The following is a 14,490-nucleotide window of genomic DNA, read 5'->3' as shown; positions in this document are numbered from 1 at the left end:
AAATACTTTTCCTTGTTTCCTTTTGGAAAACAGTCAACACCGAAACAAACACCATGTTCTTCAGAATAAAAAAATACACAGGGGTGCAAGTCTGTCCTTTGAAAGACTTGGTTTACTCCCTTGTTTACTCCATGGTTACTCGTAGCTGTAACCTCTCCACAGACAGCAAACAAACACAACCCGCGGATGCGAAGTGAAATATGCTTCACCTCTGGCCAGAGCCGTGGCACCCTGATCCTAAAGTAACCGGGTCTGTAGCAGTGCCCTGCTGCAATGAAGCTCTGCTGGTTCCCCTCCTGTGCCAGGCAGACGCGGCTCCGGGACATAGCTGGGACTTAGAGCGACTAAGACAAAGAATAATGGAGAGAAGCTGCACCCTGCGCTTTTCCCATCTGAGGCCCAGCGACGGCCGCAGCAGAGCAGCCGGACTGCGCTGGAGCGAGGTCACCGCACAGTGATGTCACAGTGATGTCGTGCCCGAGAGTGTGGGCGGGTGATCAATCAGTTGATGACTCACGCCTTCAGAGCGGGGAGAGGCCTGGCACCTCCTGCAGACCCCGGCGCTTGGCTGCCGGCCGCTTGGCAGAAACCATCCTGGAATCCCATTAGCAGACAGGAGGGGCGGAAGGGGTTCAAAACATTCGGAAAACAACTCTTTCCTGTGGATTTTGGAAGCTAACGGGACTGCCCTGGCAGGATTGTGGGTTTGGGTGATGCTCTGTTCTGTTGTCGGGCGGTGCCAGCCCACACAGACCAGCCCAACACTGATACACACACCATCACCGGTCCTGCCCTGGAGGAATAACTGTCCCAACGGTTAAACTAAAGGGAAGACAGAAGTAGCGCGTCTTGCCACCTTCAAATACAAGGGTGAAGGGCCTGTGGACAAAACACCAAGCTTAAACTCTGCACAGACACCAACACTGCAGTCTGCAAGGAGCTTGCCCCGTGTTGAGCATTTTGCAGTGGGGGAGCAGAAACAGACGGTCTGGGGCAAGGGTAACATTTCTAAAGTGTTCAAACAAGAGGAAGCCATTGTCTGACAGCTAGTAATATGAGGTGTGACCAGCGCATGGAAAAGTTATTTGTAAATTGGTACGGTAAAAAAAGACCAAAAAAAAGCTCACAATCTCATATTTCGCAACATGTTTACCAGGAACTTAATTTGCATAAAAACAAATCCAATAGCTGGAATAACATCTATAACATATATCCTGATGCTGGCAAGGTTACAGATCACAAAAGACCCTCTCCAGAATCGCTTCAATATGTAACTTTTCTTTATCAGGTTTGAAATTTGTTAAAATGAGCATGCACATCCCCCTCTCCCACGTCCCTCGTTATTTCAAAAACCATTCATCTCCAGGCAGGCCACGCCCACACGGGATTCAGAGCGCTGGCATTGGTCATTGAGGTAACATCAATCATATTTTATGCTGTCAATCACCTGCAGAAAGAATTTGTCAGTAATTTGTATGCGGCCGATCGCCTTCTTCATTTATTACAGTAAGGTGGGAGAAAAGAGGAGGGAGCATTTGAGGAGTTGGCGTGGATGTTAGTAAATAGTAGTTTTGAGGTCGTTACAAAGGAGATTTGTACCTATGTTGCTATTTTTACAATCACACGGGTTTGTGGAATTACCATGATTTTGAATGTTACTCTTGCTTCATTAACATAAACAAAAAAAATGGAAGTTCGCTGTAGACAAGGCTTGTTTGAAAAGCATGTTAATTGATTATCAAGCTGAATATGTAAACAGTGTACATTGGACATCGAGAGCATTAGTGAGGCCGGGCACTGATGTTGGGGGATCAGGCCTGGCTCACAGTTGACGTTCCAGTTCATCCCACAGGTGTTCGATGGGGTTGAGGTCAGGGCTCCATGCAGGCCAGTCAAGTTCTTCCAAACTGATCTCGACAAACCATTTCTGTATGGACCTCGCGTTGTGCATGGGGTCATTGCAAAGGAAACAGGCAAGGGCCGTCCCCAAACTGTGGCCACAAAGTTGGAAGTGCAAAATCAACTAGAATGTCATTGTACGCTGTAGCATTAAGATTTCCCTTCAGTGGACCTAAGGGGCCCCAACCATGAAAAACAGACCCAGACCATTACTCCTCCTCTACCAAACTTTACAGTTGGCGCTATGCATTCGGGCAGGTAGCGTTCCCCTGGTATCCACCAAACCCAGATCGTCTGACTGCCAGATGGTGAAGCGTGACTCATCAATCCTGAGAATGCGTTTCCACTGCTCCAGACCAATGGCGGTGAGCTTTACTCCACTCCAGCCGATGCTTGGCACTGCGCATGGTGACCTTAGGCTTGTGTGCGTCTGCTCGGCCATGGAAACCCAGTTCATGAAGCTCCCGATGAACAGTTCTTGTGCTGGCGTTGCTTCCAGAGGAAGTTGGGAACTCTGTAGTGATTGTTGCACCGAGGACAGATGACTTGTATGCCGTACATGCTTCAGTACTCGGCAGTCCTGTTCTGTGAGCTTGTGTGGTCTACCACTTTGCGGCAGAGCTGTTGTTGCTCCTAGATGTTTCCACTTCACAATGACAGCACTTACAGTTGGGGCAGCTCTAGCAGGGCAGAAATTTGACTAACTGACTTGTTGGAAAGGTGGCATCCTATGGCAGTGCCATCCTGAAATTCACTGAGCTCTTCAGTAGGGCCCATTCTACTGCCAATGTTTGTCGAAGGAGATTGTGTACTTGACTTGTCATCAATGGGCAAAGCAGCCGAATCCACTTATTAGAAGGAGTGTCCACATACTTTTGGCCATGTAGTGTACTTGAAATCGAACGCCTCCCTCGTGAACAGAGACCGCTGACCAGTGCCAGCGCTTCGAATCCTGTGTGGGTGTGGCTTTCCCGAAGAAGGAGTGGGTTTCAGAATAACGCCCCTGGAACTCGTTTGGTTGTCGTTCTATATTTCAGGGGAAACAAAAGTCAATCCTCATACAGGAAGCCAGATGGGACAACTCCCGTCAACATGCGACCACGATATAGGCCTGAACTATTTATTTCTAGGTGCGCTGTGTATTGGTAAAGTTACCCAATGCCCTTATGTAGTATATTAAGATTACTTATGTTGAGATTAGTAGATTTGTGGGGCTATATTCATCTGTAGACTTCTATAACCAATCAGTTGGCCTAACTGCTAAACCCCATCCCAACTGAAAAGGACGTCAAAATCATTCTGAATTTCCCTCTGTCAATCATCTATTTTGCACAGCTTTGTAAAACCAGCAATGTTGATTTACTTTGATGGGTTGAAGTCATTCCTATTTGTATTTCACTGCAGTAAAATCAAACTTTTTCAATGTTTAGAACACTCAGTCAGTTGCAGATCTGCACACCCCGAATTATAGGATAGATCTAGAAATACACAGTGTCATGTTTGGTCATGTTTGTTTTTCATCTATTCTAGTCTATCTAACTTTGCTGTGCATGTACAACCCAAAACTCAGGAATGAGATGAAGAAACCCCTTGCCCAGAGGAGGGTATAAACAGGGGCACGGCCAGCCTGACTTCAGCAGCTACTAATTACAGTCATTAGTCCGGAGAGCGCGTTGTGTCCCCTGAGAAAGAAACCAGCAACAACAACAATAAGGGCAGACGTAACTCCTCCAGACTGACCAGTTTTGAAGAACATCATCTGGCAAATTGTAAATCCATAGCAGCCGATCTATGCAGCTGTTGTGCGTAATTATCCCTCAGAGAAATGATCCCCTGGAGAGGCGTTTGTAATGCAGGAGGTGGGTGGTTTTATTGAGAGCCCAGTGGGTTAATATCCTCATTAGACACCATATGCAATACATCAAAAAGGTAGGCAGGGATAAATTTGCCTCTGTTTAGTCAAGGGCTGCGGCTTCATTTATTTATTGATGTCTACCGCATTACAATGAGCAGTCTTGATATAAGAGTAACACCAAGCACAAAAGGGAGGAGACACACACATCTGTAAGTCCTGGACATGTCTTGTAGCCTGGCTTTACAGAATAATCATAACTAATAATGTAGGAGCACAGGAACAAGAATTAAAGAATTAAACTGCTCATTCATTTGATAATAATGCTCATTACATGTTGTATTCGTTAATATATATTTAATGTCTTCCTGACCCCAGAAGAAAATCCTTTCCTCAGCTGCATCTCGTTCCCCCGGTAATTTCTTTCTTCTTCCACCATTGGTAATAAAAAAATAGTAGTAATAGTATGAGTAATTTATTATAATAATAAAACAATAATAACAAAAACTAGAATTAAAGGTAGCTGGTGATATTTTATCTGCAATAATAATAATAATAATAATAATAATAATAATAATAATAATAATATAAAATACACAGTACTGGCATATTCTAATGTGCAGACTAATTACGGCCGTTGACTCCATGCTACCCTCTGCTGGTGATAAACTAAATGGCAAATGTATTATCAACCGAAGTAAATGTAGTTGTAGTAGCACAGCAGTAGTAATGGATAAACTAATAATTGAAAAAGTACACTGGCAGACAAAATGTATTAAAAACAACTCCTGTGTGTGTGTGGTGAAGCGAGTTAATTAGCGCAGAGCACTGCAGTAACAGGCTGCGTTGACTTCGCCCAAAACCAAACAGCCAAGTCATTAACTTTCCCTCCGCCGGGAGAGTGGGACCCTGCCGGATGGGACAGTGCATGTTTAATTTGTGTCTAATCACCTCTCTGGCATGAGCCCGGGCTCCTGACTTCCCATCTGTATTCTTCTCATTTCCACACATTCATTTTCCCTTCCACAGAGTCTAGCTGTGACTCATCGGCATTAGCAGATTTCTGTCTTTTGTACTTTCCAAAGGGCTATAATTGCACCCCGGGCGACCAGGCAATAATTCATGTTGCTTTTCTTTCATTTGTGCATTTATTTATTTATTTATTGTGCAGTCCTTCGTAAACGAACATCCTGTTTTTAGTAAAATATGCATTGCTATTATGTGTTTCCTTAGTTAACACAAGGAGGGCATCTTCCTCTAGGGGTGAACTGTGGGCAAACTGACAACTCATATAGAAATAAATCAAATGAGCAACTGCCCACTTTCCTGCCAACTATACATGCCGGGGGTATTATTATTATTATTATTATTATTATTACTATTTATGAATTAGCAGACACACTTTTCCAGGGTGACATACAGTTTACAAAAGAAGCAGTAATACAATCAGCACAAAATACAATTGAAACCATTACAAAAGTGTACTAGAGCAATCAGAACACAATACAATAAGCTTACATCAGTGTGGGAGAAAGGTTTGAATGTCTCTCTTGCAAGGCTCTACAGCTGGTATACATAGACATGTCAAGATTAGTGCCAGGCCAGGAGGTACCTTGGACTCTAAGAATTATGTGCGTCGGGGAGACATTGTCAAACTGTGGGATTTAAGTTTCTCTTCCCTTATCTATTAGCCTGGGAACTGTCATCCATAAAGAAATGTTTTCTGCTTAGCCTGCTTAAAAGATAACATAGGAATGTCTTAATTATAACCCCACTTTATTTACTTTTGTGTATAAAAGACTGTCTTTTTGTATCGAGTCTTTGAATCAAAATGTATTGTTTTCCATTCACTGTTCCTCTCCACGCTGTGTGACATAAAGGCATTGCAACCAACGCACTAACCTGACTGAAGGCTGAGTTTCTTCCACAATACTACAATGAGATTATACAACCAGACATAATACAGTTGAGTCCCAGGTCAGTCACAGTAGAATAATAGAAGTGCTAACAATACATAAGCACAAGGGAGCAGAAAGAAATATAGTAAAGTGCATAATAGCAGGAGTGCTGAAGAGCTGCAGTGTTGCAGGTAAAGTATCAACAGACTTGAGTCATCACCGGACGGTGGTCAGGGACTGTGCACTCCTGTCCTCGGTGGGAAGGGCATTCACCAACTTAGGGGCCAGGGTTGAAAAGGAGCGGCTCTTAAAGGTAGGGGAGCGGAGAAGAGGCAAAGTGAGTCTGTGGCAGGAGGACCAGAGATGTCAGGAGGCAGTGTAAGGAGGGATGGGAGACAGTAAAGCTCGGTGAAGTCTGGTCAAAACAACGGTAGGTGAGGATCAATGTCTTGAACTGAATGCGTGCCGGTATTGGGAGCCAGTGGAGAAGACCAGACAAGCCGCAGAGTTCTGGATGAGCTGGAGGGGCGGGTAGTAGCTGCAGGCGGGCCGGCCAGGAGGGTTTTGCAGTAGTCCAGGCGGGAGAGGACCAGGGACTGGACGAGCAGCTGGGTCGAGTAGTCATGAGGAAAGGAGTTATTCGGCGTATGCTGCTCAGGACTAGTGGAAGATGCTAGTGGAATTGAAATTGAGAGATCAGGAGAAGGTGCGGAGGAGGAAGGAAAGAAGAAGAGATCAGGTTGAACTTGAGATTATGTGAGTGCATCCAAGAGGAGAGCAGACAGTCAGGTGAGGGGATGAGGGGGCCAGCAGAGGGAAAAGACAGGAAGAGCTGGGTGTCATCTGCATAGAAGTGGTAGAAGAAGAAATGGGATACTGTGAGGGGGCCCAGAGAACAGGAGTGGGGGAAACTTATTAATGAAATTTTCTGGTCATGTAACATCTCTTTATGACACTATTTAACTGTCTTTAAACCACACTTTGTCTATCTAATCATTATCATGCTTATTTACATATGATAAAGATGTAATAGCAGCTTAATTACGAGGGGGCTATTTTCATTGTTTGATCAGTCACAGTAAAAATATATACATATAGTACCATGCACACTATTATGAAAATGAACATACCTGCTATTATACTACAGATACTGACCTACTTACTTGTATACATTATTACTCATACATCCTACTCCTATCCTAAATTGAACTACTAAATCGATTACAATCACTGATATGAATATGCATACTACCATTCAAATAAAACATATCGAATATTATATCATAAAAAAGTACTGTCACATGCAAAGTATATTGAAGTCTTATTATTATTATTATTATTATTATTATTATTATTATTATTATTGTGGTTGTTGTCTTTTTAACATGTACCCAGTAAAAACAACCAGCTGAAAACTGAATTCACTAAATAACAATAGCAGATCTGCCGTACGGAAATGCAGCTTCACGCCATTCCATGGACGCCGCCATATTTGAGGCGGTGCCCAGCGTACACTTCGGAAACCCACCCATGACTCCAACCGCGCATGCCTCGTACGCAGCGTGGTGACGCAGCACGCAACGCCACGCCACGCCACGCCGAAACGGAAGCAAAAGAGATTTCCAGAAACATCCTGGCGAGGAGGGAGTCATCGGAGCACAGAAGCCAGCTTTACTGCCCTCCATCGCACCGTGTGGACCGGCCAGTCACTATCTCTGCGTATCCGCCTGTCTGGTCCAGTGCGGCTCGGCGTGGTCTGCGGGAAAGCAGCGGGGATGACCACGATAGACTACAGCGTGTGGGATCACATCGAGGTGTCGGACGACGAGGATGACACCCACCCCAACATCGACACCCCGAGCCTGTTCCGATGGAGGCACCAGGTGGGTGTCGGGGCACAACAGCGCGCCCGCCCGCCCGAGCTCCCAGTCCCGCACGCAGGATCGCTTCACGGCCCTTTCTTCTTTTAGCATCGGGGTGGGGGGGTCGTAAATGCAGGGATGCGAGTCCTGTGTGCATGTGTATTTGAGGCGCATTAACCCTTTGATTCCGGTTCGGGGCGGCACTTCCTTCGCAGAACAGCTACATTCCCTGGTGACGTCAGAATGCTTGGAACAGCAGCCCTGTTACAATATAGCGTTTACTCTTCCTCGTATTTTTGTTAATAATTGCGTTTAGGAATCGCATCCTGCTAGATCAGTACCCCCCCACACACACACACTGGGATTTGATGGGATTTTCTGGATCTTCCCCCTCCCTCCCTGTCAGGCCAGGATGGGTGACATGATGCCACCGAGCGACCGACCCTCTGCGTCACTTCTTTAATTGTATTTCGTGCTGTACAAGTGCGAATGAGGGCATTCCTCCCATGCTGGCCAGGCGTCTTGCGTCTGTGTGATGCTGTATCCCGAGATGCCCCAGAAATGTCTAATACAAGCGTGGCATCTCTCATGGTGGTTTTATTTTGTAATGTATTGATTGATTGATTGAGAAGGTCCGACACTGTACTTCCGTGGTTCTCAGTGACATAATCACTCAGTCTGAGTCTGACCAATTGATCAGGTCTCTGTCGGCCAGTACATGCTCTGTGGCCGTCGTGTCGGGGAACGAACCTGCCGCAGATATTCCATCAAACCGGACGCATCATTAAATCTGTGGGCTTCATGCGGAGGTCACATTGGAGAACCCCTCGGTTGAATGTTGACGTCTCTGCTGCGTAGGGTGACAGTCCAGACCGCAGGGCATCAAAACAGGAGAAACATTTTCATGTTGACTTCTCTGATCCCCCCCCCACAGGCTCGCGTGGAGCGCATGGAGCAGTTCAACAAGGAGCGTGAGGAGCTGGAGAAGTCCCTGGCGGAGAGCAAGAGGAAGGTCGCCGAGGTGCAGCGCCGCATGAAGGAGCTGGAGCTCTCGGGCACGGACGACGCCAAGGCGGAGCTGGCCAGGCTGCAGAGCGAGGAGAAGCAGCTGAGGAAGGAGGAGCGCGAGTGCGAGAAGAAGGTGGACAGCCACCGCAAGGAGGAGAAGAAGATGCCCTGGAACGTGGACACGCTGAGCAAGGAGGGCTTCAGCAAGGTCTGTGTCCTGGCTCTGTGCACTCTGTGTCACAGCATCTCTCTCTCACTCTCGCTCTCTCTGTGTCACCGTCTTTCTCTTCTTTTCACTGTCTCGCTGTCACTCTCTCTGTCTATTTCTCTTTTTACTGTCTCTCTCTCTCTCTCTCTCTCTCTGTCCTTCTCACTGTCCCTCTCTCTCTGCCAGCACATTGAAAGGGTCCTCTCTCTCGCCCCCCGCAGAGTGTGGTCAACATCAAGCCGGACAAGTCAGAGGAGACGGAGGAGGAGAAGGAGCAGAAGCACAAGACCTTCGTGGAGAAGAACGAGAAACAGATCAAACATTTCGGTAAGAGCGCGGAGAGTCCGGGCCGTTCGTGTTTGCAGTCGTCCATGGTTTTGTGCCTGTCCGTGGCCTGGTGCGTGGGGTTGGCAAAGGAGAACATGGAGATCTGTCTTTCCGATCGTGCTGAGGAAAACCCAGCTTGCTGCGCCGGGGTCCTCCGGGGGCTGAGCACCAAGTGTCCAGAAACGGAACAGCATCATGGCAAGAGTTGGCCGCTGGGTAACAGCCTCCACTGGGCCGGACAGTCTCGATTTCCGCCCCTGTAGTAGCGGCATCTATAAGTCACTTTCCAGGCGAATTCTGTTCCTGTTCTGTCACGTGTGTTCGTATTGTCCGTGTCCGGTCTTGCCTGGAAGAGACGTGTCGAGTGTGAGGCTGCTCTAACGGGCCCCTGTGTGCAGGTATGCTGCGGCGCTGGGACGACAGCCAGAAATACCTGTCGGACAACCCCCACCTGGTGTGCGAGGAGACGGCCAACTACCTGGTCATCATGTGCATCGACCTGGAAGTGGAGGAGGTAAGGCGGACGGGGGTGGGGGGGGTTGCAGTGAGGTCATCGCCGTCTGTTCAGAGGGAAGGTGGTGGGGGGGGAATGGGAGACGGTCACGGCCGCTGCACGATAACGGGGCACAGACGGAGACTGTAAAAATAGAAAGTCCTTCATCTCGGCGAGGCGTCCGGCCCTGCTGTTTTGGAAACTGAGCCCGTGGCCCGTCTGTCACGACTATTATTACCCTCCCTTCCCTCCCAATCCCGGTTTGGCGATGAAGGCATTCTTTCCATGGAGGTGATACATTTTTATTTTTGCCACCCAGCACCCACCCCTCTCGATTTTAACATGTGTTCTGGCCGTTTTCCAGATGCATCAGATTTATGTATTTTTTTTCTTCTTCAGCCTAAGATCTTGTTGAAGACACCTCATGCCTCGGGTAGCATGCAGGGCAGAGGCATGATGGGAAATGATGGTGGGCTTTGTTTATGGGTCGCCAGGGTCCCTAGGGAAGGGTGACTGGCTCATATTTTTAAGAAACATGAAGAGTTTGTCCCCCCTCCCCCTCCCAGGACACGGTCAACAGGCAATGGTTCAAATAGAGAGATGAGAGAGAGAGAGAAACTAGGACTCATTCCAGTCCAGCCCACCATCTTCTTGCCCGCATCGCCAGGACCGGGGCTTTGGTATGTTGTGTTCCAGATCTGCGCTGCTCTGTCTGCGGTCTCCTTCTGACCTCCTGTCTGTGTGTGTCTGCAGAAACATGCCCTGATGGAGCAGGTGGCCCACCAGACCATCGTGATGCAGTTCATCCTGGAGCTGGCCAAGAGCCTGAAGGTCGACCCCAGGGGCTGCTTCCGACAGTTCTTCACCAAGATCAAGGTAGGCCTCAAGATCCTGGACTTGCCCCGGCTCCGCCAGCACTGCCGCCTCTGGGGTGGCCGGTGGTCCCAGGAAATAATATATAGGAGAGCCGCCATCGTTACCCAGAGCTAGGTCTCGCCCGGCGGTCTCGGGTTGGGCTGGTCCTGACAGTCGTGCTGTCGCTGTGTCCCCAGACCGCCGACCAGCAGTACCAGGACGCCTTCAACGACGAGCTGGAGGCCTTCAAGGAGCGCGTGCGCGGCCGGGCCAAGGTGCGCATCGAGAAGGCGCTGAAGGAGTACGAGGAGGAGGAGCGGCAGAAGCGCCTGGGCCCGGGGGGGCTGGACCCGGTGGAGGTGTACGAGACGCTGCCGGAGGTGAGATCAGTCTCTCGCTCGCTCTCTTGCTCTCTCTCGCTCTCCCTCGTTCTCCCTCGCTCTTGCTCCCTCCCTCGCTCTCTCTCTTCCCCTCTCTTACTCACTGCAAAGGTCCTTGGGGTTTTAAGATCTCTCTCTCTCTCTCTCTCTCTCTCTCTCTCAATGGATGCTCCAGCGCTATTAAAGTCCAAATGAGCAAATGATTGGGTTCGGTAATGAGCTGAGAGCAGAAGGAACCCCAGAGGACCTTCGACTGCAGCGATAAAGAATGAAATTGGAAATAAGAGATGTAATACTGTTTGGTTGGTGTCTTGGCCGCAGTGATGACAGGTTGTGTAATCTGAGGTGTAACACAGGCGCTATATCTGGGTATGTTGTGGGTTGTGGTGTAGAAGGGGTTGGAGGTGTACACGTTGTCACCCTTCCACGTCCTGTGTTTCGCCTCGACAGGAGATGCAGAAGTGCTTTGATGACAAGGACATTCAGCTGCTGCAGGACGTCATCAGCAAGATGGATCCCACGGTACTGCCCCCTGTCCTCCTCTGTCCTGCCCCCTGTCCTCCTCTGTCCTGCCCCCTGTCCTCCTCTGTCCTGCCCCCTGTCCTCCTCCGTCCTCCCCCGTTCTGCGCTCTGTATATCTGAGACGGCAGGTAACTGTGCAGTCCTGGGGGAGTGTTGTGAAGGGTGATCGGTTTAACCCTTTACCTGTTTTCCCTGTAATGTAGTGTTTCTGTGCGTCTGTCCGGTCTCCCCTCCTCCTGCTCGTGGATCTCATACCGCTCTCCCCCTCCCCCTGTAGGAAGCCAAGCACCACATGCAGCGATGCATCGACTCGGGGCTGTGGGTGCCCAACTCCAGGACGGACGAGCCGGGGCAGAAGGCCGAGGAAGAGGAGCCGGTGTACGAGGAGCCAAAGAAGGAGGCCGAGGAAGAGAAGAAATAACTCGGCCGCCATTGAACTGCCCCCGTTTTTATTTTTCCCTCTTTAAAACAGTCAACCTCGATCCTGCCCACCACCCCCCCCCACCGCCTCGGTTTATTTTCCACTTTGTAGCGTCCCCCCCACCCCACCCCCCCCCCACCCGCAGTGGCACTAGGACCCTGCAGCTCACTGTGCCGAGCGCATCCCTAGATTAATGGAAACGTGATCCTGGGACAGCTTCGTCCGGGAGGAAGATTGAGATCAGAGAAGTCACGGTCTGGAGTTGTACACTGTGACTAGATTAGCCATCGCAGTTGAGTTCGCCTGATTGCAAGAGCATATCTTTACTGTGTTTTTTGTGTATCTTTGTTGGTTTGTTATTTTTGGGCCATTGAGCAAATATAACCAGTGCTTTTTATCTCCAAACTTGCTGCTTCATGTTGCGCCAAATGATCTTGGTTCCAGGGAGAAGGAGAGGGTGTGGCAGTGAATCTCTCTGTGCCAATCTCTCCGGTGGCTTTTTTCTTTCTGTTTGAAGTCGTTAAAGGCGACAGCATGCAGAGTAGACATCATGTACAGGTGTAGGCTTTCTTTGCAACTCGTCATCTGTGGGATTGACCGACTTTGCAGAACGCTTTGGTTTGCGGTGACTTGAATCTTCTGCCTGGGAGCTGTGTGTCCACCGAGCTGCTGTACATTGTCGGCCGATTGATGTATTTCGAATGCCAAACGGCTCGAAATGACCTAATCTGGCGCCTCTACTATAATGTGACTGTGGCAGAGTTCCTCAGAAGCCATTTAAACTTGAGAGAAATCGGAGCAAAATAAATTAGGAAGTGCAGAAGAAACGTTTTGCTTTATTTATTTTGTGTGTATTTGTAAAGGACCGCAGAGCGAGTGAAATGGGCTGCTGTGTATTCGGCACCACGAGTTAAGCACTGAGGATCAGACGGTGTCATGCAGCTTCAGTCCTGGGGAAGCCAAATGGGGAAAACGAACGGTCTACAAAGAAAAATACATCATTTAAAAGGTTTCGATTTCCTTGAAAACAAGCAGCAAAGTGCTGGTCCCTTAGTAGCTGGATGTCAGAAGGTGGATTGGGGTTTATACGTGTGTCCCCAGCAATGGCGTGGATGTAGACGGGGGTCTGAAAGGCCCTGTGTGCGCTCCAGCGGATTTGAAGACCTTGGTGTGACGTCATGCATTGCAGGTGAAGAGGTTTGGCCAGATGTGAAAGTCATGAGAGAGAGAGAGAGGTAGAGCCACAGCCGCAGCCCTCCTCACATGTAAGACATCCACCCCAGCACTGCGGGGAGCCATTCAACACCGCTTCCACTGGGGGGCGTTTCTCCTGTTACATAATCCACCTGAAACAACGTTTCCGCGGTAAATAATGTCTCCATTTTGTCAACATCGTTGTTTCGTTGAGATATTTTAGGTCGATTATATAACAATTGGAGCAGAAACGTAATCAAAGTGCATTGTGTGCGTAATCGGTACAGTTTGTAAATCGATCTAATCTCTGCGAGTTGGACAACCCCATGCATACTAGGGGGCCGCCATCTTTGCTCATGCGCACTGGATTAGAGTACTGGGAGGCACGCATGCGCAGACGGAGAGGCTGCGACTTTCCCCACGGGTTCTTCCCATTATGGATCATACAGTATAACGAGCTGCTTCGTTCAGGTCCGGAGGCGGCGGACGTGCCGATCACCCGCAGAGCGCACTGTGTTGCTGCAGACGGCGGCGGTTTAACGAGATCAGTAGCAATGGCAACAATGTAATGAACACTGATGGCCGTGTTTAGGCTGCTGTCTGCGGACGAGCGCTAGGAGGCGCCAGTGGATGCGGTGAACTTCACGCAGCTCCCGCACTGCCTTCACCGCGGGGTTGATACTCGCTTTTGATGTTTGTTCAGGGTCAGGTTTCTCCTTTCAATATATAAAGAACCATGAGAGAGAACTAGAGACAGGAACCAACCAGAGCCAAGGAAAGTACAGGATATTTATTCTGTTATATTCAATGTTGAGTCATTTCTTTGTCTATCTTGCAATAAAAGGTATTGATCCACCCGTTTCTGTAATAATTGACTAAATCTAATGATCTGAAAATCCTGCAGTACAGGTACTACAGTGCGGTTCTTGTGCATGATGGAGGCTAGTCCACGACCAGATTGAAATGAAATTAAGCTTGATATAAATGTATAAAACAAGGAATAAGTAACACATGAATAAATACATCTGTGGACATGTATTCATTAATTTCCACGTTTTCATATCTATTTGTAATTTAGTCCTCAATGTATCCTGCATATTGATACCGATACACACATGTATATGCTGTAATTATTGTATATACATACAGTACTCGCAGTGATAAACGTTCAAGAAATCAGCGGACAGACGGTAGCCTCTAAACTTAGCCATTGCAGTATATAATTATGACATCAAGACACAATACAACGGTAGGTTGAATTACACTTAAATACCTCAATATGTAAATCTTCTGTAACATGACTATCCCAACTTACTGTCCGCACTGTTTACTAAATATGACAATCAAAATAGGGAAATATGGTTTTGTAGGGTGTGCAATTGGCGCCATTTAATTACGTGCATATTGTGGGGTGTCATAGCTGGGAAATTCGACAGTACGTATTTGTGCCATTTACAGTAATAATAGTGGGAGAGGTTGACTGGGGGTATTTTGAATCACGGAGAGTTCAATAAGACGGGTTCACGAACTCATGCATTTTATTTTGTCTCAATGTCCGGACTGCACTGTTT

The 14,490-nt window shown here is 48.2% G+C and overlaps 1 protein-coding gene across 1 annotated transcript; it reads left to right on the top strand.

The window, feature by feature from the left end:
- The first annotated feature begins 7,248 nt into the window (after positions 1–7,248).
- Positions 7,249–12,130, top strand: cdc37 (cell division cycle 37 homolog (S. cerevisiae)). Its single transcript, XM_066707874.1, has 8 exons — positions 7,249–7,532; positions 8,446–8,727; positions 8,949–9,054; positions 9,453–9,568; positions 10,301–10,423; positions 10,600–10,782; positions 11,233–11,304; positions 11,582–12,130. The coding sequence occupies exons 1-8, from the start codon at positions 7,425–7,427 to the stop codon at positions 11,723–11,725; spliced, it is 1,134 nt and encodes a 377-aa protein (XP_066563971.1). The 5' UTR covers positions 7,249–7,424; the 3' UTR covers positions 11,726–12,130.
- Positions 12,131–14,490: the final 2,360 nt, after the last annotated feature.

The sequence above is a fragment of the Amia ocellicauda genome, chromosome 7, assembly GCF_036373705.1.
Source record: "Amia ocellicauda isolate fAmiCal2 chromosome 7, fAmiCal2.hap1, whole genome shotgun sequence".
Classification (NCBI taxonomy): Eukaryota; Metazoa; Chordata; class Actinopteri; order Amiiformes; family Amiidae; genus Amia; species Amia ocellicauda.
This window is presented reverse-complemented; position numbering and strand designations above follow the sequence as displayed.